General features: G+C 34.0%; 1 protein-coding gene across 1 annotated transcript in view; it reads left to right on the forward strand.

The window, feature by feature from the left end:
• Nucleotides 1-27,925, forward strand: part of LOC106462881 (dedicator of cytokinesis protein 1-like) — a 128,178-nt gene that overhangs the window by 45,219 nt on the left and 55,034 nt on the right. Inside the window, exons 7-11 of the mRNA XM_013922847.2 lie at nt 4,158-4,287; nt 4,659-4,804; nt 7,881-7,962; nt 13,708-13,771; nt 19,694-19,786. Coding sequence (XP_013778301.2) covers nt 4,158-4,287; nt 4,659-4,804; nt 7,881-7,962; nt 13,708-13,771; nt 19,694-19,786 — 515 coding nt within the window. The remainder of the gene's footprint in view (nt 1-4,157; nt 4,288-4,658; nt 4,805-7,880; nt 7,963-13,707; nt 13,772-19,693; nt 19,787-27,925) is intronic.

The following is a 27,925-nucleotide window of genomic DNA, read 5'->3' on the forward strand; positions in this document are numbered from 1 at the left end:
ATGACAAACTCTTGTCGAAACGTTTTACATTTGCTGTTATGTTAAACTTATATTAAAGTTTTTCTTCATTACCCATTCAAGCCATCTCCAAGCATTATTAATCTAACATAAGTTACTGAAGCTAGTGTTAAACTTCTGGTAATTGAAGTTTTACTGATGTAATTAAATTATAGAGATGATGTTAGATTTTGTTTGATAAAATAGATGCTCAGTAGTGGAATACATATATTTTATTATTGTAAATGAGAAACATAACTGATTTTGATATGGTTATGTATCTAATCACTATAGAGTTCAGTTCTTGTGCTGGTGTAATAGTATTAACTAAGAATAGTGGTGAAATAAGGTTAGATAGTTGCAAAAAAATATTTAACATGAAGACTTGTGTAAAAGTCTTCCTCACAGAGTGGAAAATGGATTTTGTTTTTGTTTTTCGAGAACAATTAGTATTATAAAATTCATATCAAATGTTGTTTTTCATTATCCTCATTATTGTAAAATTATATATAATACATGAACCTCCTTAACAAGGGTATTAAATGATTTTTACTTGAATATAATACATAATTTTCTGTAGACAAACTGTTTATGAATTTTACTGTCAGAACTAAGAAAATGAACTAATGAATGAACTTGTCATTTTTCACAAATCAAAAACTATATAATACTTTGCAGTTGAAATTTATTTAATAAAAAAGTTTTAGTTCTGTAATTATAGATATAAAAGTTTAAAAATCAATTTCAGCATGCTCCCAACAACATACTTAGCGTTTGAGAATTTATTGAGTATAATTCAGCACCTGTAGATTCCTATGAGGAAAATCATAATAGTTTTGAATAAAATAGTGCTAATTTGCCTTTGTAACTTATAGTTTTATCAAATTTTATTCAATCACTGTTTCTAAACTTCGGTTGTCATGGTGTGATATAATGGCCTATATCTGAGGTTTGAGAAGCCATAAGCTACTGGTCTAAGTATGTCATGAAAACTTTTTTTTCCTGTTTGTTTAAACTGTAAAGCATTAATGCTTCTTGTTCAGCAGCAGTTTGTGTAAAGGTTGGAACAGAGTGATAAGATTTTAGCTTTGTAATTGTTGCTAGAAGAAAAGGTGCTTGTGAACAGCTTTTGCTACAAGTACAAACCTAATTTTTTTGGTTATCTTACATTTCATTTGATTTAGAATGTTTCAGTATAATAGGAAATAAATGTTTTTTGTGGAACAAGATTGGGTAGGTTTAGTTAAATCATTTTGTACTTGACTGTATCAAGTTTCATTTTGCTCATGTGTCACTGTGTCAGGCCTCATTTGCATTAAGTCTTATCACCCAAGTAACTGCTTAACTAGGCAAAGAAAATCATTGAAAAAAAATATAAAAACAACAATATATATTAATATAAAATGTGTTTAAAACTTCATATGTATATTAAGTGATACCTTCTGACTAATAATAATTAAAACAATGTTGACTTGCTTATAATTTTGGCATTATAATTATTATTATATTGGTTATTATAAACCCAGTGAAACTGCATATCTTGTTTTTCAAATCAAAACAAAGGTAAAATTTACAGTTTTACAAAACTTAAAACTGTGAGAAAGTTTTAAAAGAATGTAGTAAGACCAAAAATTCAGTCATTAAAATTTACAACAAATGAAGCATTTTTAAATGTTTCTTAAAAACATATCACAATAAAAGTTCTTTAAATTTGAAAGCTGCAAGTTATTCTAGTATCACATAAAAATAATATTTTTTTTTTATTTACAGAAGCCACACACTCTATGTAAAGTACTTCTAAAGTTTCAAATTATTTTTTCCAGTATTTTTTTCTCACAATGTAATGTAATAAACCATACAACAGGAGTATCAAATCAACACATCTAGGTTTCAAAGTGCTAAAGACCATTATGGTTTAAAAAGCTAATTTATGCCTCTTTTTCCTTTGCAGAGATTTCCCATACATAGGTAATACAGCTGACAATTATCAAGTTAGATTCTTTGAAAAGATTATAGTAGTTGTGAAATGGTTCATATGTGACAGATATGACTTATTCAGGGCTTATTGAGAGCGAATTTTTCTAGTAGCCAGCTAAAATATGGGATATTTTTCATGTTGCATGAAAAAAAATTATTATTATATACCAATCATGACATTTTGTTGTGCTTCAGACATGATTCTCAATATTCTTTTTCAGGCAACTTTCATCTCATATGCCCTTGAGTATGTCTTGATATTTTGGTTCCAAGAGACCAACTATCAACAGTTTTTTGTGGCTGATAGTCTTGAAACTCAGGTCAATTGAGATGAATCACCATCAAGTAATTTAAGGTTGATTCCTCTAGACATATTTGTTTGTTGTGTTTAATTAGATTCATATGGCTAAAACCATGTACACATGAGGCTGTAGATGTTGGCAAAATTGCTACGAACAGGAAATCTGCCTTGAATTGAGAGTGTCTTTTCAAGTAGTTCTTCAATTTTTAAGCCCTATCCCAAAATTTGAAATCTTACCATTCATTCAAAAGAGATTTCATTTTACTCTCCCATGAAATGTGGTAAAAGATATCTTTAAAAGTACTGAACAGAGAATTCAATATCATTTTTCCCAGACTCTTGAAGCTTATTTTCAAATAATAGTGTCAAACACTGATGAAGATTTTACTACCTAATTTTCTTGCTCTTTAAACCATTCCTGAAGATATTTCATTCCATCATTGATAATTCTCTTCCTTGCTGAATCAAAGCTTGCATCATTGATGTTTGAAAGCTGGATTTCATTGTATTTTCCATTCATAGCAGTTGAGCTCTCTTTATGTAAACCTCAACTTGACTGAGAAGAAAACATTCTTTCAGAAATGCCAAAAACTTCTTTAATTTACACAAAATATCAAGTAGAAAATGCAAACTTTGAAAAATGTTTTTCTTAAAATTCCATTAGTTAGAACAGCATCTCTTTTCACATTATTTATATTCTCTAAATGAACTACTGCTGTGTTATAGTTTTTTCACAACAGCAGTAAGAGCTCCAACCTTACTAGAAACCCAGCAAATTTGATGTAAGTACTGAAATTTCAAGAACTTTGTTTCCAGAACATTTGACACAAGTCCTAACTACCTCAATCTTTTGAGTAAATTCCTGTAAAATTTATACAGTTTCTTGACATCTTGATCTAATTCATCTAAGTACTTAACATGTTTCACAGAACTTAAAACACTCAAATTTGTGACATTTCTTTTCATTTTAGCAGTCAGTCTATTTTTTTTTCCTACCATGTTTGCAGCATGATCTGTGCCAAGTCTTACCAACCAGTTTCTTTCTAATCATTCATTTCCAAGTTTTCTCATTTCTTCATCTAAAGCCATGTAGTAACCTCCTGCAGTAGATTATTGAAGCAGAATTATTGACAGGAAAGTTTCTTTTGATTCTTTTATGTATCAGATATATAAATAATTAGCTGTTCTACTGTGGTGTCATCTATGAGGATTGTTGCATGACTACATTCCTTGATTTCAGCGAGTAGTTCTTGCCGTATTACATGTGCAGTGTGTAATATAGACCGTTTGCACTGCATAACATTCTGATATTGCTCAAGACTGCTTTTCTGGTGACTTTTCTTTGTGTACAAGCCCTTTGTGTACAAAACTATTTCAGTCTGTATTTTGAAAATACAAAAGTATGCTCTTCTGATATACAGTCGTGATTTAAAGAAAATTATCACATTAAGGAAAATCCATAAACTGATATAACTGTTCAAGATAATCACATTTCATAAGACACTTAAAGATGAAAACATGCTTACATCTAAGTGCTCACAAGAGCATATGCATGTGTGAGAGGCTGTCTACAATAAATCTGTTCCCACCAGAAGTATATTCGTTGATTGGGCTAATCACTAAACAAAATGAATAACATAATATTCTAACATTTTACCAATCCTTTAAGTTGTTACAGTTAGTATTACTATTAAACTTAATAGAAATGCATAGTACTACTATAATAAAGCATTAATTTGGTTGGGCTGAATGTAAGAGTAAAAAGTAATCTTCATGGATTTTACTGTTATAATAAGATTCTGTGGGATTCTATATTTGTTAATTCCATTATAGAATGAAATAAATGGATGAACTAAAATACTTAATTCAAATCTGTTTACAGATTGCTGGACTTAGACCTGGTAGTCAGAGATGAATGTGGTAGTATCCTCAACCCTGATACTACCAGCACTATAAGCCTGTATCGAGCTCATGAAGCTGCAACCCGAAGGATAAAACAACAGAGGTCATTGGTAAGTTTTGTAGTTGTAGCTTTATCTACTTCTTGATTTATCACTGACTTTCAAGAGCTTAGACTTGAATAAAAAAAAAAGAATATAGTTATTTCTGACAATATAATATGATCAGATAAAGTTTTGAATTGGGCCCAGCAAAAGTGAAACAATAGTAAATTAATTCATTCTTGTCATTTTGTTTCTGAGGGCTGAAAAAAATCTGAGTAACTGCAAAAAGAAAAATTTGTTATTAGTATAATATTTTTGTACTGAAGATTTAAAGACCAAAATCTAAAATTCATAAAATTGCAGCAGCATTTTCCAAATTTCATGAATGACTTCCCAAGTGCTGTCCTTTGTTCCAAACTCAGCTTTTCAATATCTTTCAGTCAAAACTGGATGTCCAGAACCAGACGTCTTCATATTGTTACTGCCATAGTCTGTATGTCACTGTTAAGAACTTTGTGTGTAGAGTAGGAGATGATGCAGACCTACTGATGACATTGTATGATGCCAAAGAATCTAGGTTTATCAGGCAAGGTCACAAAGTGTATTTGCACTTTTCATTTCTGATTTATATAATTTTTGCTAAAGGTAGCTTCAAATTTAATATTTCTTTGTTTTGAAGGCAGTAGTGCTAGTTTCTAATATTAAGTATTAAGTTTTGTAATTCATGCAAAAATGTATGTATATTGTTTTTAATGTACTTTTGTAAATGTACAAGTTAATACATTTTTCCAATTTATACGTCACATTGCTTATGGTTCCTTGTTGGTTAGTTACCTGGTCAATAACATGTTGGACACACACACACAAAATTTAAACAAAATAGAATAAATATTACATTTAAATCCACTAATTATTATTAAGGCCCCCAATTTATTTTACAAAGAAAATGAGTGATGCTCCCCAATATTTTTTGGTCATTTGTTTACAGTGAGTTTCATAGCAGGCAGAAACTTACAATTACTCAATATGCAGGCCTCACTGGTATAAAACAAATCGGAATTATTGTTTAACCTTAAACTGATAAAGTTCTGAATCTAGATATTAACCTTTTTGCTATGGGCATCTTTTTCTGCATGTCATGAGTTTTACTGGCTTTCATTCAAAATTGAATTAAACAACTTTCTTATCATGGTATACCAATAAACTTGACATAAAAATGTAGCTAATAATCCAAATTTTAATATTACACAAGTGTTAAATTATTAATTTTATAAGGCAATATTAAAACAAAATCCTTAATTCCCCTACTATGAGAATTGTGAAATTTGCTCTCTAGGTATCCCCTCTTTACTAATTTATTTACCACCTCTCTAAGAAGTGGGAAATTTAATGTAAATTACCTATTATAATGTTGTCATCACTTAGGTAAAGCATCATTTTTATAGCCTTCAATTTTATTTGGCTACAGAATCATAAGATAGAAAACTAGACCTTGGTTGCTATTCCCACCTGTCACATCCTCTCTTTCAGAAATTTCCAATAGTTCTCTCTGATTTTTAATATTATATTGTTTATAACCAATAGAAAGCCATAGTTTTAATTTATCAAATAACATATCATATTACATTGTTTGCTGTACAGAGAATTGTCTATTTTGCTTCCAATTCAAAATTTATTCACACAGGAAAGACATTGATAAACTTAGCTGAATTTTCCAATATTGTATTACCTCATCTCACACAATCTTCTTTCTGCCCTCTAAGCATTGCTAAAAAATTTTAATGCTCAGTGCACCAGTCTATATACCCCATCAATTTTGCACCATTTTTGAACATGCTTATATCATGTGACTACTCTCCACCAGTTTTGGCACAGCTAACTCCCTCTGCTATTCCCACTCAATCCTCACTTTCTCAATTGCCACATCTTCATTATACGTGTGTTTTTTTGCATGTGGCTACTGTTTATGATTGTGTTTATTTGCCATTTTAAATTTTTTCTGCAGTTTTCTTGTACTTTGTTTGCATTCAGCTGTTGCAATGACATTTGTTTCTTGTTACCAAATTATATGAGAAGTTTGTATGAGTTTACGATTCCATGTATTGACTATGGTAGTTCCCTTACAGTCGACAACACTACTGGTAAGACTTTCAAGGAATTAGCCTTAATACACAGGGAGTTAGATTCATATGTCCAGCTGGAAATTTCTTCTCCTTTTCAACCTGATAATATCATTGAGGAATAATACCATCAGGGAAAAGACAATTTGGACTTTTCTTTTTTTGGCACCTTGTTATTTTTGTCTGTCACATTCTACATCTCTTCAGTTGATTACTCAGATCGATGGTCAACACATATTCAGTTTTTCCTGTATGTTTCAGACAAGGGGGATTTCACTAGTTTTCTTTTTCCTGCTCCTGTTGCTGTAATGAGAGACCATTTTATATCTAATAAATACAAGTATTTTCAATGAAAACCAAGTTATTTTACTTATCCACATTGTTTGAAGATTTTGGAACAATCATTTGAGGACAACTAATTTTTCCTGGACTTTTGTAATCAATGCTAATATTTGAAAATCTACCCTTTGCAATGTTTTAATATGAACAATCCTTATAAGGATTATTAAATTTCCTTTTTATCCCTTTCCCATATTCAGTTATTGTATTGGAAGTTAACATTTTCTTGCATTGAAAATGTCTTTCCAATAGATACTTACCACTGTCCACATTTCCCAACCATCCTCCTCACTTCTGGTGTTTGCTTTTTGCCTAATCTCAAAGTGAAGATTGGGTTCTATATTATAGGAGGGAGTCAGCTGTGCTAGGAGAGTGTGTCACACTCCTATTAGTGGAGGGTTGTCATTTGCTCATTTGCATGCTAATTGTGACACAGAAGAAAAATTAGATATTTTTGTTTTATTAGCTTTAAGCCTGAAGTAGTGTGTATCCTATAATCATACCCCACATGCCTAACTTACTTGTATTTGTCTTACATTCTTAGGCAATTCATAGTTTTTGTAACTGTCTGTTTCTATCAGTGATATGTGTACCATATTTAAAGTTTTTTGTTAAGTTTTTGTTGAGCAGTATAATTGTTTTGTGGTAGTGCATGTCCAGTTGAAAGACACTTTCACATCCTAACTGTATTCTTCTAAGGTATTATATGTGTACCTGTACAACATATTAAACCTTCTTGCAAAGAGAGTGACTTACACATTGCCTCACTGCATTTGCAACAACATCTGGTGTATCAGTCATAATTTAAATAGTGTTTACTTTTTTTGTCTGACTGTTATCAATCTAATCACCAAGTTACATTTAACTCTTTGCTTTAAAGATATGTCATTAGGTACTTTTGTGTTATAATTTTATTTGCAATTAATTTATTTCTATTCATATAAAATAATATCAAGCTGATATGCTTACAGAAAGAGCTAATTTATTCTCTGTGTTGAAAAGCATTAATAATAGCTACAAACCTAATTAACTAATGGGAGTGGAAGCTGGTAACAAATATTTGCTGAGCATTTTCTATAAAACATTAAACCATTTGACTTTTGTATGGAATTGAAATTTAATAAATATTTCATTTATTTTCACAGTGTTAAAAAAATATTGAGGACTGAATTTCTATTTAATGTTTTTTTTTTAATTCACTAGTGAGAATTACCTAGTAAAGTGGGCAAAAGAAGGCTTAGCAAAGGACCTTGATCAGCTAAATAGTTTAAAAGTGTTATTTACGGTAAGTTACCACATTTAATAATTTCTTAGCACATTGTCTACTTAACTATTTCACTACAACATTTATAAATAACTCTCACAGTTTCAGGTTTATTGTCAGATAAATAATAATAAAACAAAATTTGAATATTTCATTACTCATCTTTAACATGAAATTATAAATTTTGGGAAGTTTGAAGGGAAATACCTATCTTTAAAGTTATCTAAAATTCCAAACTATTTTATGTTACTATCCAGCTGAACTTCTCTAATTCAGTTAATGTGTTAAAATTAAATTTTTCTAACCTTATTCTTCCCTGACAAAAAAAAAAGAGTTTAAATTTAGTAGACAAAACTGTTTTTATAACAACAGATGTATTAGTCAGTTAACTAATCAAAAGTAAAGCTGACACAATCACATATACGAAGTTTGACTTGTCTCCAATAGGGTGGATATGTGAAAAATATGTTTACTTTTGGCATATAAAGTACTTGTAGGTATGCTAATTTTAAAAACTTGGGGCTTAAATTGTTAGACAAAAGCTTCCCACCGATATCATGGTCAGATCCTGGGGAAGTAGAGTGGGTGTATGTTCTCTTTTTAAAAAAAAATTGTTCTCTGGGTATTGGATTCCCACCCTTTGCCTAGATAGCACTCGCATGTTTAGGTGTTTATATTTTTTGCTTTTGCCACTGGTTTATACTTTACTTCCTGACAAAAAAATTTTTTCTGTTGCCTTTGCCTAGTTTGTGGAAGGATTTTAATTTCTTTTTCTTCCTTTCTGCATTATGAACTCACAAGCTCATGTTACTGCAATTTCATCAAGCGTTGATCAACAAGATGTTATTCTTGCTAGACAGACTACAACCTTGGTGTTGGGCTCCACTTTATCTGTTGATGAGATGGCCATAGCGTGTTAGGAGTTGAAGTCCCACGTGCAGCCTAATCTGTCTTCTAACCCAGGGACAGATATTCCCTTACCTTTTGATTCCATTCAATGGACAACGATTTTGAAAGCCTTTTTCCTCCATCTTTTTTTTTGCTGCATCTTTTCAATCCACTGCCATTAATCAACCTCATTTTTCTTGGATATGGTTTCTCAGGCTTGTTACATTTTGTCACTTTCTCCTGCCTTTTATAATTCTTCCCCTTCCCTGCTACATTCTGGCCCTGATATGATTATTTTGTTTTTCCCTTCTTCTGATATTCAAGTCCTCACTGACAAATTTCTCTCTCATCTTTTTGCTGGAGCCTGCATGTCTTGCTCTCCCTACTTGGTGGACATGCATGCATTAACCTATCATCAGGGTGAGTTTCCCTTTCTTGAATTTCATTTGAGTTTGGAATTTCTTATTTGGGCATGGGGGTCAGATCCTATCTCTTCTCTTTGCATTTCCCCAAACTTATTTCCCTGTCTTTATCTCGCTCTTACAACTCTACTATGTTATCTCTCTTTTATCCACAAGCTTTCCAAGGCTATCCACTGTTCACCTGAGGGATTTTTGTCTACATTGATACATTTATCTTCTTTTACTTTATCTCTCTATGAGGGATTTTTGTCTACATTGATACATTTATCTTCTTTTACTTTATCTCTCTATACATGGTTGCTTTGTTGTTGGGATGGCCTACTTTCTTAGTTTTGATTACCTGCTTTTTATCTCCAGGACTATCGTCTGCCTCTTTTCTTTGCAAGTCTGTTTTTGGGGGAGTCCTAGATTCACTGGAATCTTGCATGGAGACTGCATGTCAACACTCCTCCATTTCTTCTCTGGTTTCTTGTTCGTCACAAGCCCCTCTTGCACCTATTACTGTTTCTCATCCTCCAGCTTCCTCTCCTTGCTCCACTTTCTTGTGTTTCTGCTCCAAACTATCATTACTCTAATCATCGCTTTCAGCATCATCAATATTAATGGTGACTATCCCTTAGGTTCAGACATGGTGAGGATGCAGTTGGCCCAGTTTGCAAACCTTTGGTACCTGTTTGCACCTGACTGTTGGGTCCTTCTAATGTTACCAGAGGTACTGACACTTTGTACTCCTCCCCTCCTCATTTTACTCCTATTTCCTTCTATTTCCCTCTTTCATGGGATCTGGTTTGTTGCCTGTATCTGTCTGAAGTGGTGTTGGATCTCATAGAGAAAGATCCTGTCGAACGAGTTTTTATTTCCATATGTTCATGAGTTAATGCATGTTGATGGGTTGGACATACTGAAGAAGTTTCATCTCACACCTACACAGTATCTCATTAATTTGTGTTTTTCAATTCACATCTCAGCAGGGCCCAGCCTCCTCCTATGTTTGAGGGACATGGAGCACTTGGTTTCCATGCCATATCCTCTCCTACCCTCACTGCACTGGAGGTTCTGTCTCTTTAGAGGACTTGGGCTTCAATGGAGTCCCATATCCCTTTGGATCATATTCACATGCACTCTCTTCAACAGACACTGCACAATCAGAGGAACCTTGTTCTGGATCCCTTGTCCTCCATCATTCACTTTCCTCCTTCCATGCAAGTCAACATCACGGTTGGATCGACAGTGCCAATATCACAGCAGGTGTTCCTCTTCCTTCATCTCCTGTGAACCTACATGTGTTCCTCTTCCTTCATCTCCCGTGAACCTACATGTGTTTGCAAATGCACTCCTGATGGGGTGGGGACATAATTTGGTTCTTAGGAGATTTTGGGTTGCTGATCACATGATGAAATGAACCTTCATATCAATCTCTTGGAACTGTTGGTGATACATCAAGCTTTGTATCACTTTCTTTTGATGGTTCGTGGATGTCTAATAATGATCCATATTGACAACTCTACTGTTGTCTCTTACATATAACATCAAGGTTGCACCCAGTCTCGCTCTCTCTGTTTTCACACACTAGACCTCAATTTCTGGGCTAATTCTTTGTAAGTATGTGTTATTACTTGTCATATCCCAGGTGCCCTGAATCTTGTCCAAGATAATCTCTCATGACCTGACAAGATATTGCCTACAGAGTAGTCTCTTGATCCTCTGGTTTTACAGTGGCTGTGCTCTTAGCTGGACACTTCTCTTATAGATGCTTTTGCCACTTACCTCAACACCAATCTTCCCCTCTTCCTCATCCTGCAGCTCTTGCTGTGAATGCATTCAGCAAAGACTGGTCCATCCTTTTTCTTTATGCCTACTCCTTCCATCATGTTCCTCTCTCTCACATCCAGTGGTATCAACACTCCATCTTCACATGTGGATCTTGTTGAGTCCCTTATGAGATCCTGCAAACTCTCTTCACATGTAGCCATCCTTCTTTCTTGTTTCATTTGTTACTTCTGTTTCTATCATCATAAATGGTGCATATTCTGTAATTGGTCTCTGCATTGTGGCTTCTCCTCTGTCTAGCCTTTATTCCTCCATATATATCTGAATTTTTCACTTAACTGTTCGACCAAGGCATATAATTTTTTACGCCTTGCTGGCTACAGGGCAGTGTTTTCAAATACTTTCTGATTTTCCTCTTATAGTCGAGTCTTCTACTCACCTGTCCTTTCTGTCCTCTTTTGTTCTTTTTGTTTTCTTCATCCTCCTGTCCTTCCTCATTGGGGCCTGCATGTTGTTCTCCACACCCTTCTTGCATTCAAACCTTGAGCCTCTTGTTCATTGTACCACCTTTTGCTTCACACCTATTTCTTACTGTTTTGCCTGTGGGTATAGAAAAACTGAGGTACATGTCATTGATGCATCCTGTGTTCTTTTTCATCATTCTTATATTATTCTTTATTCTGATTATGCTTTTCTCCACAAAAGGTTTGTGATTTATGAGAGGGACAGTGTGTTCACTCCTATCTCCCTTCTATTCATTTCTCACCTTTATTCTCATTTTCATCCTGATCATGTTCCCTGTCCCTTCCATGTGGTTTGCTGTTATGTAGCCTACACTGCCCCTTTTTGCAGTTCCTACTCGCATCTCTTTATCCCTTGAAACTCCTCTTCCACCTGAGATCTTTCTCCCATTACACTCACAGGTTGGCTGTGGCAGCTCAAATGTCTATAATATACTTCTTTGGACTTGGATTCTTGTTGAATTTTTTAGGCCTCTCACCAAATTTGGCAGCTTTTTCTTTCTCTAGCTGCTCACTTCCATCATCTGTTGGAAAAGGTCATGCAGGCTGACATGCATACTGTCCTGCATACTTTCGTTGCACATTATCTTCATCATCTGGCTGTCACTTCTTTGTCGGGATATCAACTTCCTACCGTCGCCATTCTCCATACACCTCAGCAGCTCTGACTGGCTAAATTCTCTTTCTTTCTCTCTTACCTTTTCAGGGGCACTGTTTTACTTCTCAGGATCCTGCTGAATGGCATGCAATGCCTGCCAGGGTATACTTATATTTAAGTCTATGCCTTGTGGCCATTTGGGTCTGTAATGCTCACTGATGAGAAGTGGTGTTCTACTAGATCCTTAGAGGTTTCCTCATAGTGTATTATTTGCTAAACAAGGCTTGATTCAGACTTTACCCACTCATGGACTATTATAAGTAAAGCAGTTGTGGTATAGCTGCCCATCCCTCCAGTCCTATTTGAATAAACTGGGACTGGCATGCTTTTAAAAAATAGGGTTTCTTAAAAAATAGGCTTTAAGTGTGAAATTTTCACTCATTTGAGAGTAAGGTGGTGTTTTTCTGTTGGTGTAGATGGGGTGAAACCTCCTCCTACCATGGAGCTGACAAAATTCCTGATGTTCCCTGGTTTTTGACTGGAGATAACCTGCCAAATACAGTTCACACTTTTGGCTAGCTTCCCCCCATTCTACTACTGTCAGGACATCAGTTCCCAGACAGTCTGGTGTTGGATTGGTGCAGGACCATACAACATAAATCCTTACTCATGTGGTTAATAGGGACCCTACTTCTACTGCATATCAGATGAGAGATACCTGATGCTGTGTGGTTTTGGACTGAGGTTAACCCATTACATATGCTTTCCGCCATCCTATCATTGCCTAGATTTTGGGTTACTGGGTGGTTTAATGTTAAATGTGGGCAGGGTCAGCACACATGGGCACTACCTAGGATGGCAGAATAGATGTTATTTATCCCTTCTACTTTCTGGTGTGGAGATGAAGATGATTGGGACCCTCCTCATACCACAGACCTGGCGATACATAACTGATTTTGCCTGGTTATGGACTGGAGTTGACCTGCCATTTATAGTATTGATGCACTCTAGCCACACTACACCATATGGCATGTCCATACTATGATACTGGACTTTGCTTGTTTTATGCCCATCTTGGGAACACATTCCTTCACTATGGGCAAAGAGTATACCCTGGTAGAGAAGAGGTGTGGTATCCCACAGGTATGCCCCTATACCCTATACTGTAGGGTGTCATGCTCCATGAGTTTTATTTTGGCACTCTCCAGAGGGTGCTCATCTAGGTAAATTTTGCTATTACTGGTGTATTTTTTACATTGTTTGCTTAATAATCTAACTATGGATTTAAAACATATGTGTTAAAAGCCACATCAACCATCTGTCAATTTGGCAACAGTTCATTGTCAGAAGTAATTAAAAAGTAGTTTTATATAAATTCCACTGTTTCTGTATGAAACATATCTCAAAAACTAGTTATCACTTTATGACCTAATTGTTATTTCTTTTATGTTTATAGTAAAATATATTTGAATATTGTGTCACATTTTCAACAGATCTTAGGACATTGAGTATTCTTAGTCACATTTAAATATTTAAAATATACTTTTTCATTTTTTACAATTTGTAGGATTTAGGAAGCAAAGATTTAGCAAGAGAAAAAGTCTATCTTGTATGTCAGATAATCAGGATAGGTAAGCATAAACTATGTTTTTCAGTAACTATAATAAGATACTTAGTTTGAAGGAAATTTGTTTGTACTAAATAGTTTTGATGTATCTTATATGCCTAGGAACTCTTCATATTGTTTTATATATATAAGAAAACAGTATAGAGCAATGTGGCTGATGGGAACTTTTTTCTTAGTGTATTATTTTATGTTCTTAGTATGTACTTGTAAAGATCCCAACAAATTAAATTTTGACTGTTTTTGGATCTTTATTATGTTTGGTACAATGAATTTAAAAAATATAAAAAGTCAAATACAAATATTTAAAAAGTTTAAAGATCACCTCCAGCACACAATTTTGCTAAAACCAATTATTACTTAACCATCACAACAATGATTGTGTAGTGCATGGATGGTATTACACCTTCTTTATGTATGTGTGTGTGTATATATATATTGGCTTTCTATTCAAATGCAAAAATAAGTTTAACTATTGATTCATTTATTGCAGTGCAAAAAGTAAGAGAACCAAACCTCTCAAAGTATTTATTAGAGATGAAGTGCTTGAATAATTCATGAGGAATTTAAGCTTCCAAAATTGACACTATTTTGTAGAAAACTAGCTGAAAATGCACATACACCAATTAAACATAGAAGAACAGTAATAACATATTTGACTTTTAGGGTTTTATTACAAAATGCCCACTTGAAACTAACTTCTTTAGGCTTGACAAAAAAAAGCTTCAAACAAGAAAACTTCTGTCAGACTTATGTGTAAAATGTTGCTTAGCTCCATGCAAAAGGTGTATAGAGTATTAGTTTTATTTACAAGTACATGATAAATTTATCAACTTTATTAATGATGAGTACACGTATAACTTAGTAAAGGAAAAGTTTTTTTGTTCTGTATAAATACAGAATGTATAACCACCAAAGTTCAGGTACAGGTAGTGGTTTTAAGTAGTAGCATAGTTGACAGAGCTTACACAAATTTTCAAAGGTCAGAAATTTTGAGTCTGTACCTTATAGAATTTGTGATTTGAATGTCAGTCTATAAAAGAACCAAAAAGTGCTGTTTAGGTCTTGAAATTTATTTAAATTTTCATTCATTGAAAATAAAACGTTTTCACAAAAACAAAAATTATGGTTCTATTTGTAAAATTTTTAATAGATAACATAAGGCATTATTTCTGTTGAAATTATTAATCATATCATTTCCTTTTCTTCTTTTATTGGCGTACTACTGTGGCTTTTGTCACTGAAGTATCATATTAAAATAGGAACTGGTCAAGTATGTATGCAGTGTATTGATTAGATGATCACATAGCATTAGTGTGAAGTAGCCCAATGAATAACATACATTTTTGTAAATTAAAGATAGGATTTTCTTTGATCAAATGGAAGCTTGTTTTTTCAGACCTCATAGTCTAATTCTAATTGAAATGTTATCATTGAGGGTTGCTGCATGTACCAAAAAACTAGGAGGCAAAACTTGAATTCAAACAATGGATTCAAGGAGTTAATGGAAACTAAGAGAAAGCTCTTTGTAAGTTGTGTGACAAAATGTTTGATGTACGATCATCTGATGATGACAAACCATCTCCAAAAATTGTACATTTGTCACCGTGTTAAACTGGTAATAAAGTCTTCTTTGTTACCTATTCATTATGTCTTTAAACTGTATGATTTTTATCTACCTTACCTCAAGTTATCTAATATCCTCTCATTGAAGACAACTTCTGTAGCTTTCAAACAGGTATAATTTAATGCACAAATACTTCCACAATTCATAACAAATAGAACATTTACAGAAACTGTAAGAAATAAACTCTTAAACCTATAAATTTGCTGTGTTTACCTGATTGTCTAATTCTTGCTCAATCCAATCATATCTAAACTTTCTATATAGCTATTTTCAAAGTCTTGTTTTATTAGTAAATAATTAAACCATTTGATGTGGCACCATAGCAAGGTTTCAACCAAGATCTGTACAAAAACTAAAGGAAAAACTTGAAAATCAAGAAATGGATGGTATATTTTCAAGGGGTGATAGGTTCTTAGTAAAAATAAAGTTATTGTTTAGGATGAGCAGGAAAATTCTAAAACCACAGAATATGGCAAAATATTGATTTTAGTTTACAATAATTAAAGCTGTTTTACATGAATGTGTATCAGACATGCAAGGCAGTACAAAACCTGTAACAACCTGAAAATAATATGATTAATAATGTTTATACAACATTTAAGAATACAGTTATGCAATTATAAGTTATAAACATAACACAGTGTAGAAAGACAGTAAATTTACACACCTATTCATTGTTTGATAGTATAAAGTGGACCAATGTTTAATAATTGTGTATGTGTGTTACAGATTTCTTTTTCACCAAAGGTAAATTGAAAATACTTGTAACATAGAAGTCAAACACATTATTTGTTTGGCTGTACTTCCTCTAGTGTGGACTGCAATTTTGCCTATTCAAGGCTCATCAGCACAGCTTGAGTCAGCAAATCAAAAAAATACAGTTAGACCCCTTTTAATCGTGATGCATATATCAAATTTATAGGGTTTTTGAGTCCTTTTTAATTCAACTTAAAGGTGTGTAAATAGTATTATGGTATTGCATCTAATATATTATTCAGTATTCTACAGTTGACCAACTGCTTAATGATTCGATACATATATTTAAAATGTCTTTTTCACCAAAGGTAAAACTGAAAATATCATTTGTTACATAGGGGCTTAATGCATTCTTTGATTTTCCTTACCCTCTGTGTTGGACTGCAGTTTCACCTATTCAAGACTCATCAGCACAGGTTGGGTCAGCAAATCAAAGAAATACACTTAGACCTCTTGTAATGGTGATGCATATATAAGATTTATGGGATATTGCCAATCTAAGAATGCATTACGTCTTTATGTAACAGATGATATTTCAGTTAACCATACATGAAGTTCATATTGTTGTATTCCTTGAGAAATAATCAGTTATTGGCTGAGGTCATAACTGGACTACTGTTGACTCCAGCTGTGTTGACTTTAGAAAAGCTGGAAAAAAGCTTTTACAGTAATTAATAGACCAATTAAATAAAACACTAACATCTAATATTTCTCTTTGATACTCCTTGGACTCCTCCTCTAAATCCACACTTGCTTATACAATATTACAAAATCTGGTTATTAATTCTGAAAAAAAAATTGTTGTGATTCTCCCCTGGATCTTTCCACTAGATCCATGCCTATTTATACAACATTAAAGAATACAGTTATGCAGTTATAAGTTAGAAACATAATACAGTGTAGAAAGACAGTAAATCTACACTTTATTTAATATTAGGTAGCCCAAGAGTTAACAATGGGTACTACCATCCAGTTGCATTCCCTCTAGTCAGCAGTTCAAAATTAGTGACAGTGCCATATAGCCTTAGTAGCTTCGCAATAACGGAAACGTGATGAGAAAATATCGTGGCAGTGGGAGTCATTCATGAGACCCTCAAATAATATAATAAAGTATCCCCCCCCCCCAAACATGCCTATTAAGTTTGTTTGTTTATAGTTAAGCACAAAACTATACAGTGGGCTATCTGTGCTGTGTCCACCTATAGTATCAAAACCCAATTTTTAGTGTTATGAGCTTTATGAGCTCAGAATTACCACTGAGCCACTTAATTGTAAATTAAATGACCCAGTTGAAATGAGGACAAATCATTCTTATAGTTATGAATCAGTGTAACTATAATTTTTGTTCTACAATTCAGAACAGTGCCTGACAAGGCACTTTGTTTGGGTTAGGAGTTAGAAAGTATGTTTACTTCACTGTTTTACTTTTACTAAATATTTTTAAACATTAAACCATTTCATGAAAACAAAATATTCTTAATATTCCTAAAGTTTGTTATAAAAGTAAAATAGAATGCCAGTGTTTTTTCCACATTCCTCTTAATTTGTCCATTGCAGATTCACAACACTAGACAACAAAAAATTTGTTACTGGAGAAAACTTGGGGTAATTTAATGATGCTGATCTAAAAAATGTAGTCAGAATTTGTCCATCATCTCTAGATTTTGAATTATTGTAATATCTCAGTATTTTATCAGAACTATGTGAAATACTATTCAATCATCTCCATATAAGAGATTTATGCTGTGAAATTAAGTTTACTTGGATAGTTTAATGGATAAAAGGTATACATTTTTGATAACTTCAGACATTGACTGTATTGTATTAGTGTAAAATTCTAAAAGTATAGTTCATATATGCTATTTGTTCTTGATATAATTGTAGCAAATTGCACCACTTTTACTTCATTCCCAAACTCACTTGCTCTGTCAGGAAATCACAAAATCTTCATGTGCTCAGTTTGCTAGAACATTTGAGAAGTTCCTTGACTTAGCATAAAAGGGGGCAGAGTCAGATACTTCTCTCTCAGTTGCCTCTCGGTCACTTCACCTTGCTCCCTGCACAATCAAAACAAAGTTCAATCTTCTTCCTCGTATCATACCTGCGATATAATCAAATTCTGCAAAACTTTATTTTTTTCTTCAATCATTTAAACTCTAGTTCTGTGAACATAAATTCTTTTATGCTTTTTAGAAAATCATTTAAAAATCTGGCTGCCTCCAGTTCAAGTAAAGTCTGAAAATGCAAAAATTACCCAAACAGTTTCTGCTACATTTGTGGAAAATGTATTACAGTTTCACGAAGGAAAAAATCACACACACAAGGTAAAGACAGCTTACTAACACTATTTTGGGTGTAAATTGGTGAGCAAGAAAAACATTGGGCTCCACATATGTGTTGTACAGTTTGCACATCTGGCTTGCCACAGTAGCTGAATAAGAAGAGAACAAGTATGCCATTTGCAGTTCCCATGGTATGGCATGAACCCAAAAATCATCTGACTGACTGTTATTTTTGCATGACCAACGTTTCTGGATATTCAGGCAAACCTAAACAATGCATTAAATATCCAGATATTGCTTCTGCAATGAAACCAGGACTTCATGAGGATGGTCTTCCAGTGTCACATCCACCAGGGAATTGGGAAACAGAAGACTTATCCTTGCAATGAAGACAATGAATCATCTTCATCCTCTTCATCTAGTAATTCTATTCCTATAGCACCTCAATATAAACTGCCTCATCTGATCACACAAAAAAAGAGCTAAATGATATGATTCATGACTTGCCTCTGTCAAAAGCAGCATGGTGATCATTAATTTTCAACATGATTTTACTGGTTTAGTCAGAAGCATGTGAAAGTAGCATTTAACAACAAACATAATGGTAATATTTTGAACATGTGGATATTCAGAATGATCAAAACCAGAAAATAATGTAAAACCCTAATTCTAATTAGTTGATTATTTCTATGACAATCAATTTAATCTTAATTTTGATTAATCAGTTGTTGGAATAATCTAAAACAGTAATAATCTAATTGGAACAACTAATTTTGATTTGTTGATTGTTGACATTAATCAATTCATTATAATTTTGATTAATTGACTAGTTTATGAGACACTAATTGATGTAATTGCTGCTCATAGGTGATCAATTAATGGATTAAAGCACCCAATTCTAATGAAGCCTATAATTTACAAAATGCATCTGGTTAGGTTAGTAAGTTTGGTTGATTTTGCAGGTTGATGTGCTAAGAAAACAAATATGTAAAAGAGATTGGTCATGGCATGAAAGGCAAAAGTTTTGTGTGTTATGTTAACTCAGAAAAATATGTGAACACTAGAAAGAATTTTGAGTTAAGTTCATCTTCTTCTACAAAACTTGAAAAACAGCTTGAATCACAAATATCATTTGTACTGTCTACAAACTTACAAGTGTATAAAGCTTGTGGTAAATATAGTTAATTGTGATTAGTATATAGAGATGAAATATGTAACATGTTTCACTAGTTTTTTGTAAGTTTCTTTTTGAATGTTGTTTCAGGATCAATGGAAATGAAAGATGTTGACCACAAAAGAACTTCACAGTATACAAAAAAATCATTAGAAGGTGTGAGAAGGCCATTTGGTGTAGCAGGTATTAGTATAGAACAGTTTGTCGATAGTACTATAGTTAAAAGATTGCAAACAGTTGCAAATAATATTACAGAACAATTTCTAACTTTGTTCTTTCTTTACTTGTTTGTAGTGTAACTGAGAAAAAAATGATGTTGAAGTAAAGCTTATAAAAGTAATTTTGATTTTACTAGAATAGATTTCAACCATATATAACACAAGCCTGTATTATGTATTTTTGTATTAAACTAACCCAGGCGTGTACTGATTAAAGCTATTTTTCTGTATTTCTAAAAAGTCATTGAAACAAATCTGTGTGTGATGGAAAAATGTGGTCAATGGCCACTTTGAAACTAGGCCAATACCATGTTAAACTTTGCATTAATATATTCATGAGAGTTCAATAATACAAGACTAAAAACAAAGATGTGTCCTGAAAATTGATTCAAGGGGTTTCCAAAATACAAGAAGGCCCAAATTCATGTGGAAGTGAAGAACGTGCGCTTAGGTACTAATAATAATTACATGTGCCATATATTTCCTTTTGATAAACTTTTTCTGTTGTTGTGCTTATCACAGTTCCAAGTAACTACATATGTGATATATATATATATATATATGACTGTGTGTTTGATGCTTTTGAAAGTTCTAAGTTGTAACTGTCCATTATGTTTGTTTTGGTAATACAGGTTGTCCTATTTGATATGTTCAAAATGTTATTTATGTATACAGTATAATACTTTCAAAGTTACAGTTTAAATGCCAAAAGCTGGTGGAGCATTAAAAACGTGTAGCAGCTTTCAGTTGTATATTGTTGTACATTTTGATAAAATGGGCCTGCGATGGTTTTATTGTCTTGAAATCTTTACCTGTTCTGCAGTAATTCCTGTACACTGAATCTGAAAATTATATCCATTGTTCTCCATTACGTACAGATTTTTCACAAAACATGATAATGCAATACCTAAAAGAAAGACCACAACACGTAGTTTCGAAGCTAAAAAGACGTAGATTTCACAAAAAAAAATGAGGATGCATATTCATTTGACATCAATGTTCTTCCCTTTTCTTCAGTTTGTTTGTATTTTTGTTAACAAACGTAATAATAAAAAATGTTTATTGCGGTAAAGGAAATAATTTGATCTAAGTAAGAATTTTTTTTCTTCCAAATTTGTAAAAAATCCTTAAGTGATAGAATTATGGAAAATTTGTTATTAAAGTCCAAACAACTTTTATGAAGTTTAAATTAGCAGGCCTGTGTAATTTGCATTTGATACTAAAAGATTAACAGATTAAGTGTGAACATTTCATAATCATACTTAATTGTAAATTGAATGACCCAGTTGAATTGAGAATAAACTATGCTTATAGTTATGAGTCATTGTGACTGTAATTTTTGTTCTAGAATTCAGAAAAATGCCTGACAAGGCACTTTGTTTGGGTTAGGAATTAGAAAGTATCTTTATTTCACTGTTTTACTTTGACTAAATATTTTTAAGCATTATACCATTTCCTGAAAAATAAAATGTATTGCTAATATTCCGAAAGTTGGTGGTAAAAGTAAAATTAACTGCAGATTTATAATCAGAAGCATATAAAAGTAGCATTTCAGATCTATCCTTTGTTTTCCACAAGTTACTGCCTGAGAGGCCTTTCAGTTGAAACCAGAACCCTTCAGTTGTGCTGGATGATGAGAGACAAAAGAATCTATGAAATGCTATTTATATATGCAGTATAATACTTTAAAAGTTATGGGTTAAGCATTAGAAACCAGTACCAGCTTTAAGTTGTACTATTGTATATAATTAATATTCTCTCACTTAGCATTAAATAAAATTAATTCAACATCTAGATATTAAACATTTTTTTCAGTGATATTATCCATTGAGCAAGAAAGTAAATCATAATGTTCATAAAAATTAATTACTATGAGAAATCTGAATTGTAGTTAAGCCTGTGATTTTAACTGTGATTCTTTCAGTAGTGTATATGCACATGAACAACACCATTCTGGAATGACTGTTGATATTTAGGGCTGAATACATAATAATACAATAATTTTGAATATGCTAGTCAGTAAGTTATATGGCAACCACAGCTGATACAAAGTTATGTAAGAGAACTACATTTTGATATTGTTTGTTAAAAATTTATCACTTTTGTGAAGGGTATGCAAATTATTCAAATACTCAAATTATAAGGATATGTTTAAGTTTGGGATTTATAATTTCCAAGATGGGGAGCTTCTTTGTACTTAATGGTATTGGAAAACAAAGGAATATTGATCAAGCTGGGGAACTAGAACCATTCAGAAAGAAGTCTGCAACAAGTTGTACCCAAATCGTGGTAAGCAAAGTGTGACATCTTTTAGCAGGAGAGAATCCACAAACACAAAGTGGCAATAGCTGTCTACAATACATAAAATGATCAGTAAAGTTCTCCATCTGGAAATATGGCTAATAGTCTATGGGTTCAGCAAGATAAGGCATCCAGTCGTATCTTCCATTCAACTGTCACAGACTGCAGTTGGAGAATGAAATGGGTATTCATGTTATTCCATACAAAGTCATACAGGTCAAGTTACTGGATGCAACACCTGTAGATTTCTGTGCATTTGGATCGTTGAAACTAGTGCTGGGAAACCATGGTCCTCAAACATTAGATAGATTATAGAAAGCCTGCAGTGAGGGGGGGTGTGTTTTGGACATGACATTATTATGCATGAGTCTTTTGCAATGGAAACTAAGTTGCAGGCTACTGTCAAGGTGCACAGTTGTCAGATGTCCAAACATTGCAACATGGACTTTAACAATGGTGTTAGGCTCAAAAATTGTTTTATTATATTGTACACAACCCTCTATGTATGACAGCCATGCTACAACCTCATCCTTTTAGATCCTTTTTTCTTTTGCTTATAGCAAAATCATAAAAGAGACAATGAAACTTATTTTGCAATAAATTTAATTTTTTAAAGTGTTATCCTAATAAAGTTGTGTGTGTTTTCTAAGTATAGTGTAAGATATAAAAAAAACCTTTTCAACTTGTTCCTGTTTTTATAAATTAGCAAGTCAGTCAAATGTGTTTTCTCTGTTGTATTTAAAACTTTTTTGAAAATAGAAAGACATTTCATGGAATAATCTTAAGCAAAATGTTTTTTACTAGCTTTTTATAATGAAATTAATTAGCTGTTTTTGTGGTGGAATTATAGATTGTTTTTTACAGTGGCTTATTTTAAAAAGATGTATATATATATATATTATTTTCAGTGTCTGAGTCTGAATTTATGATATTGATACTCACCTGTTTCACCATCAGTACACATTTTACTCGTGTGTGTCTTGGTGATGGTCACATGCTGATCATTTTATAGGTTTATATCCACTTTTCTGAGAAAGACTAAAATATGTTTTCTTAGAAAACTACTTACTTTGTTTTTGATTTCTCATTTTCATATGTTTACTGTATTATATGTTTTACATATCTATTTTAAGTTAGTTTTATTTATCAATGGTTTAACATTATATTTTAGCTCCACATCCATTGTGACTCTTTTATATTTTTAAATGTAATTGCCAGTGAGTAAAATGATTCATTTTTGTGCTTTAAAACAATATGAAATGTCCAAGAATAATTTGTAGTATTAGGAATATTACAAGTTTGTGAGTTCAAGGACCCCCCCCCCCCCAAACAAAAATTGATGCCTAATTTTAAGAAAATATTTTTCGTAACATATTTCTTTTTATATACATCTTTCAAATCTGACATTTGGCATTAAAGTATGAAATGACTTGGCCATAAGAAAATTATTAAAATAGCTTATAAAATCAAACTTATAACACTCCTGACTCTTATACTTAAGGTTCCAGGTTTGAATCCCACTAAGCATTTCTTATGACTACAGAGCTGAAGATAGAGCATATTACAAAAATGTATTGTGAGTTAGTTAGTAAAGAACAGTTAAACTTGTTAGGAGATTATAATAGTAAAACAATGTTAACTAACTAAATTAGATGATTATAAACTAATGTTTACCACATTACTTAAAAATATAAGAATTATTTAAAGAAAGTCACATGTAGCTTTCTTGTAGTTGGCCTGAAATATAGCACAATGCCTTAAGCATTTATTGTGTTGTATTGTTGACAAGTCTAACTATAAATGAAATAGTAACTGCAGTTTTTAATTCAATTATGAATATTTTCTTCTGAGCAAAACACATTTCTGCACACAGCCAAGCTATCTTCCCCGTGAGTCTGCCCTAGAGATTGGCAAGCCACTAGCCTTTAGGCAACTCCCAACTAATTTTACAGTGAAATTCACTACTGCATATTGATGTTACTATGCAGCAAAAGCCCTCCACCAATGGGAGAGCAACACACCTCCTTGTGCAATAACTCCCTCTATGCTTTTGCAATAGTCAATCTTCATTCTTTTTCTCGCCCCTGAACACATCAAATGTGTCATTTCCCTTTCAATTTAACAAGATTTGTGATGTTTAAGGATCTTAATTTCCCTCTTTTGTTTTTTCGTGCAAACTAGAAGTCACTAGTTCATGTAACATCTACTACTTTTGTGAGTGAATAATTTCCTCGCACAGGTTACGTATAAGCTATGGCTTATGGAGGCATGTTGACTGAGAATGATGTGACAACCATTGTGCATAGTGTAATGGGTTCCCTTAAGCAGCCAGAAATTTTAGCTCCAGTTCCCTTTTCAAGCATTTCTTTCCCTCATTTTGAGGGGAGAATGAGGAGGACAAATTTGACAAATGTGGTTCTTATATCCTCAATTTTAGTCATTCTGAATTTCCTTTCTCAATTCCTAAGTTTGGAATTTCCTTGTCAGTTTTTTTAGGTTTAGCAGACTGTTTGCCATCAGTATCACCCTCCAGTGACCAATACTTCTGTCTTTGCCTGATCCTTTTTACAACACTACTTTACCTCTCCTCTCTACACCTCAAGTCTGAGGCGCTCCATCATGCCCTAAAGAATTTTGCTGGTGCTTCTCGTTCCATTCACTTCTACACTGTGGCCCATTCCACTTATACATTTTCCCTGCTCAATAGGCTCTTTGTTGTTGAAAATTGTTCTGTAGGGATACTCTCCTTTCCCAGGTTCATCTTCACCTGTCCCCCTTTCTCTCCAGTTCTCTTACTCCTCCTCTCAGCCATCTTCTGGTTTCTTTTCCTCCTCCGTTTGATCTCATCTATCTACAACATTTTGAGGAGGCAGTGTTCATCAACACTTCAAAATTTTTTTCTTACTCCCACTCAATATTTTATTTACCTGTGAGTGTTTTTCAACTCATTTCTCAGCTGTGTCCAGCCTTCTCCCATCTGCCTGTGAACTATGGAACTGTTAGTCACCAAGATTCATGCCTATCCTACTACTGTGTGAGAAGTTTTTAGCTTTTGGAGACTGGTTTCACCGAAACTGCTTAACCATTTTGGATGCACACACGTGTGCCTCCTCCATTGGCCCTTGTGTGACCAGAGGGACCACTCATGGAAACCTTTGACCTGAATGGTTCACATGTTCCTCCTTTACTTAACGTTTTTTATTGGTGGCTGGACTGATTCAATATCACCTCCACCCAAACTGTACACTTCTTTATTGATGCTTCCACCCTCTAGTTGTGGATCATCTCTGAAGGACAATTCCACATCTGGCACATGGACCCAGAACAAGTCCTCTCTCCATATCAACACATTCAAACTTCCGATAGTCTATTAGGTATGATCCCATTTCTTACCTGTCCTAGTGGATCATTTCGTTATGATCCATTCCAACAACTCCATGGTTTTCCTATATCAACTGTTAAGGGGGAACCCAATCCAGGACTCCTTGCCTTCAAACTCTGTACCTTCTTTATTGGGCCAATTCTCAATGGGTTGTCTCATTACCTGTCATGTATTAGGTGCTATGAACCTAGTTGCAGACTGCCTCTCTCAGCTGGACCATGTTCTGCTCACAAAATGGTCTCTCCACTCTCAAGTTTTCCATGTGGTGTGCTCTCTCTTGGGGACTCCACTCAGTGATACCTTTGCCACCCCTCTCATTTTCAGACTTCTTCTCTTCTGGTTACCTGTTCCCTATCCCTCGACCCTAGCTGTTGATGCTTTCAGCCAGTCTGGTCTCATCTTTTTCATTATGCTTACCCACCTCACACTTATTGTATCCTCTGGCTGGCTTAATCTTGGTTCCCTCTTCTGTGCCACCTGACAACCCAACACCTTCTTCCCTGCCAACTATATTCTCTCTCTTGCTTCAACCTCAGACATCACTATTCCATCTTAGATCTTGTCCCTCCACCTTCATGTTTGGAAGTTGTCCAGTCCATTGCCTGTTGAACTGGACTTTCCAACTGGGTATTCTTTTTCCATTCTCATTCTTGTTGTCATTAGTTCATGTAACATCTACTACTTTTGTGAGTGAATAACTTCCTTTTATTTCACACCACTATGATCGATTGGACTCAGACAGACTTTCTTCTGACTGTGCTAACATTGGCTTTTTTTTTTTTTACCTTGGCTGTTTGACAGTGGATTTCTGACTCTACCATTGCTGGTTACTGGGAAGCCTTGTCAACCATATTTCATCTTTCTCAATACAGTAAGATATTTTCCTCCTTAATTCTTTTGACCTTGTTCCAGTCCTTCATTATCATTTTCTCATGTCTCATTGTCATCCTGCATACTCTTACCTGTACCCATTTCAAGCCATTGGCAGCTCACAATTTATACCACCTTTCTCTTAAGACTTGTTTCCTCATATTTCTTGCCTGTGGATGATATCGTTCAGGTATCTATGCTATCGACTTTTCCCTTACCATTTTCCATCATTCTTATATTCTTCTTTATCCTGACAGGTACTTCCTCCATAAGACTTCAGTTGCTTGGGAAAGTGACTGCTCCTTTTCTCCCATCTCCCTTTCTTTTATTTCACACCACTATGATCAATTGGACTCAGACAGACTTTTGTGCCTTTTGTTGCTATTTGACTCATACCTCTCATTTTTATGCCTTCTATTTTTGACTCTTCATTTCATGGGATTCTTATTCCTCCAGAGACTTATCTTCTTATAGGTTTGGTCCAACAACTTCTATGTTTGGTCTACTCCTCTTTGGAAATCGATGCATACAAACTATTCTGCATTTCATCCTATCAGATTGATCACTTCACTCATTCCCTTGCCACTCATTTCCAATGGTTGCTGGGCAAGATTCTTCAAGCTGGCATGTGGACTACCATTCACACCTTTGTCACTTACTGTCTTCATCATCTGACTGTCTCATCTCCTCAAGGTTACCATCCTGCACTTTCCTCACCATCTTTAGACAGGTCAGTACATTTCCTTTTTCTTATTACAGCATTTGCTTATAGGATCTTGCCAGGTGGCTGGTGGTGTCCCCCAGTGTATACTTATTTTCCAGACTTCCACATTGAGCCAGGATAATGGAAAGTACTCATACCATCCACCCTGACTCTATATTTGCTCACTGTGAGATGGGGTGTTCTGCAAGACCACTAGAGGTATCCTCATGGTATATTTATATATCTGACTACTGTCTGGTCCAGACTGTACCTATTCCATGGACTGTCGTGGAAAAATACAGTACCAGGGGGTGCTCTGACTGTTTCTTTGGCTTGTGCTTGCTGGCTTTTCAAAATAAGGATCCATGGCCACCTGTAGCTTCGTCTCCAGTAAAAGACTTTTCTAACTGAAGGACTGATGGTGATCCAGGCATTTCCTTCAGGTCTTCACACTGTGAATTCCTCCTCCCCTTTTTTCTTCGAGTGGAGTAAGAGAGATCCTTGCCACTTATCATTTGCAGCCACTGGGGTAGTGGACCATAGAGAATTCTCACTGACTAGGATCTAATTGTTGAGGTTAGAACAAGGAGTGCCAATCAGTGGGAAGTTGGGTGGTGGTAGTGATACTGTCATTGTAGTGCAGGTCACCCCTCATATAGCTATAATTATAACATACAACTTGTGCCCTCCTCCTGCTGTCTGCATCTGTACAATAGAGTTGAGGAGAGCCATTACAAGATCCTTGCCCACTTCATGCTGTCTGCATCTGTACAATAGAGTTGAGGAGAGTCATTACAAGATCCATGCCCTCTTCATGCAGTCTGCATCTGTACAATAGAGTTGAGGAG

The sequence above is a fragment of the Limulus polyphemus genome, unplaced genomic scaffold (assembly GCF_000517525.1).
Source record: "Limulus polyphemus unplaced genomic scaffold, Limulus_polyphemus-2.1.2 Scaffold1274, whole genome shotgun sequence".
Classification (NCBI taxonomy): Eukaryota; Metazoa; Arthropoda; class Merostomata; order Xiphosura; family Limulidae; genus Limulus; species Limulus polyphemus.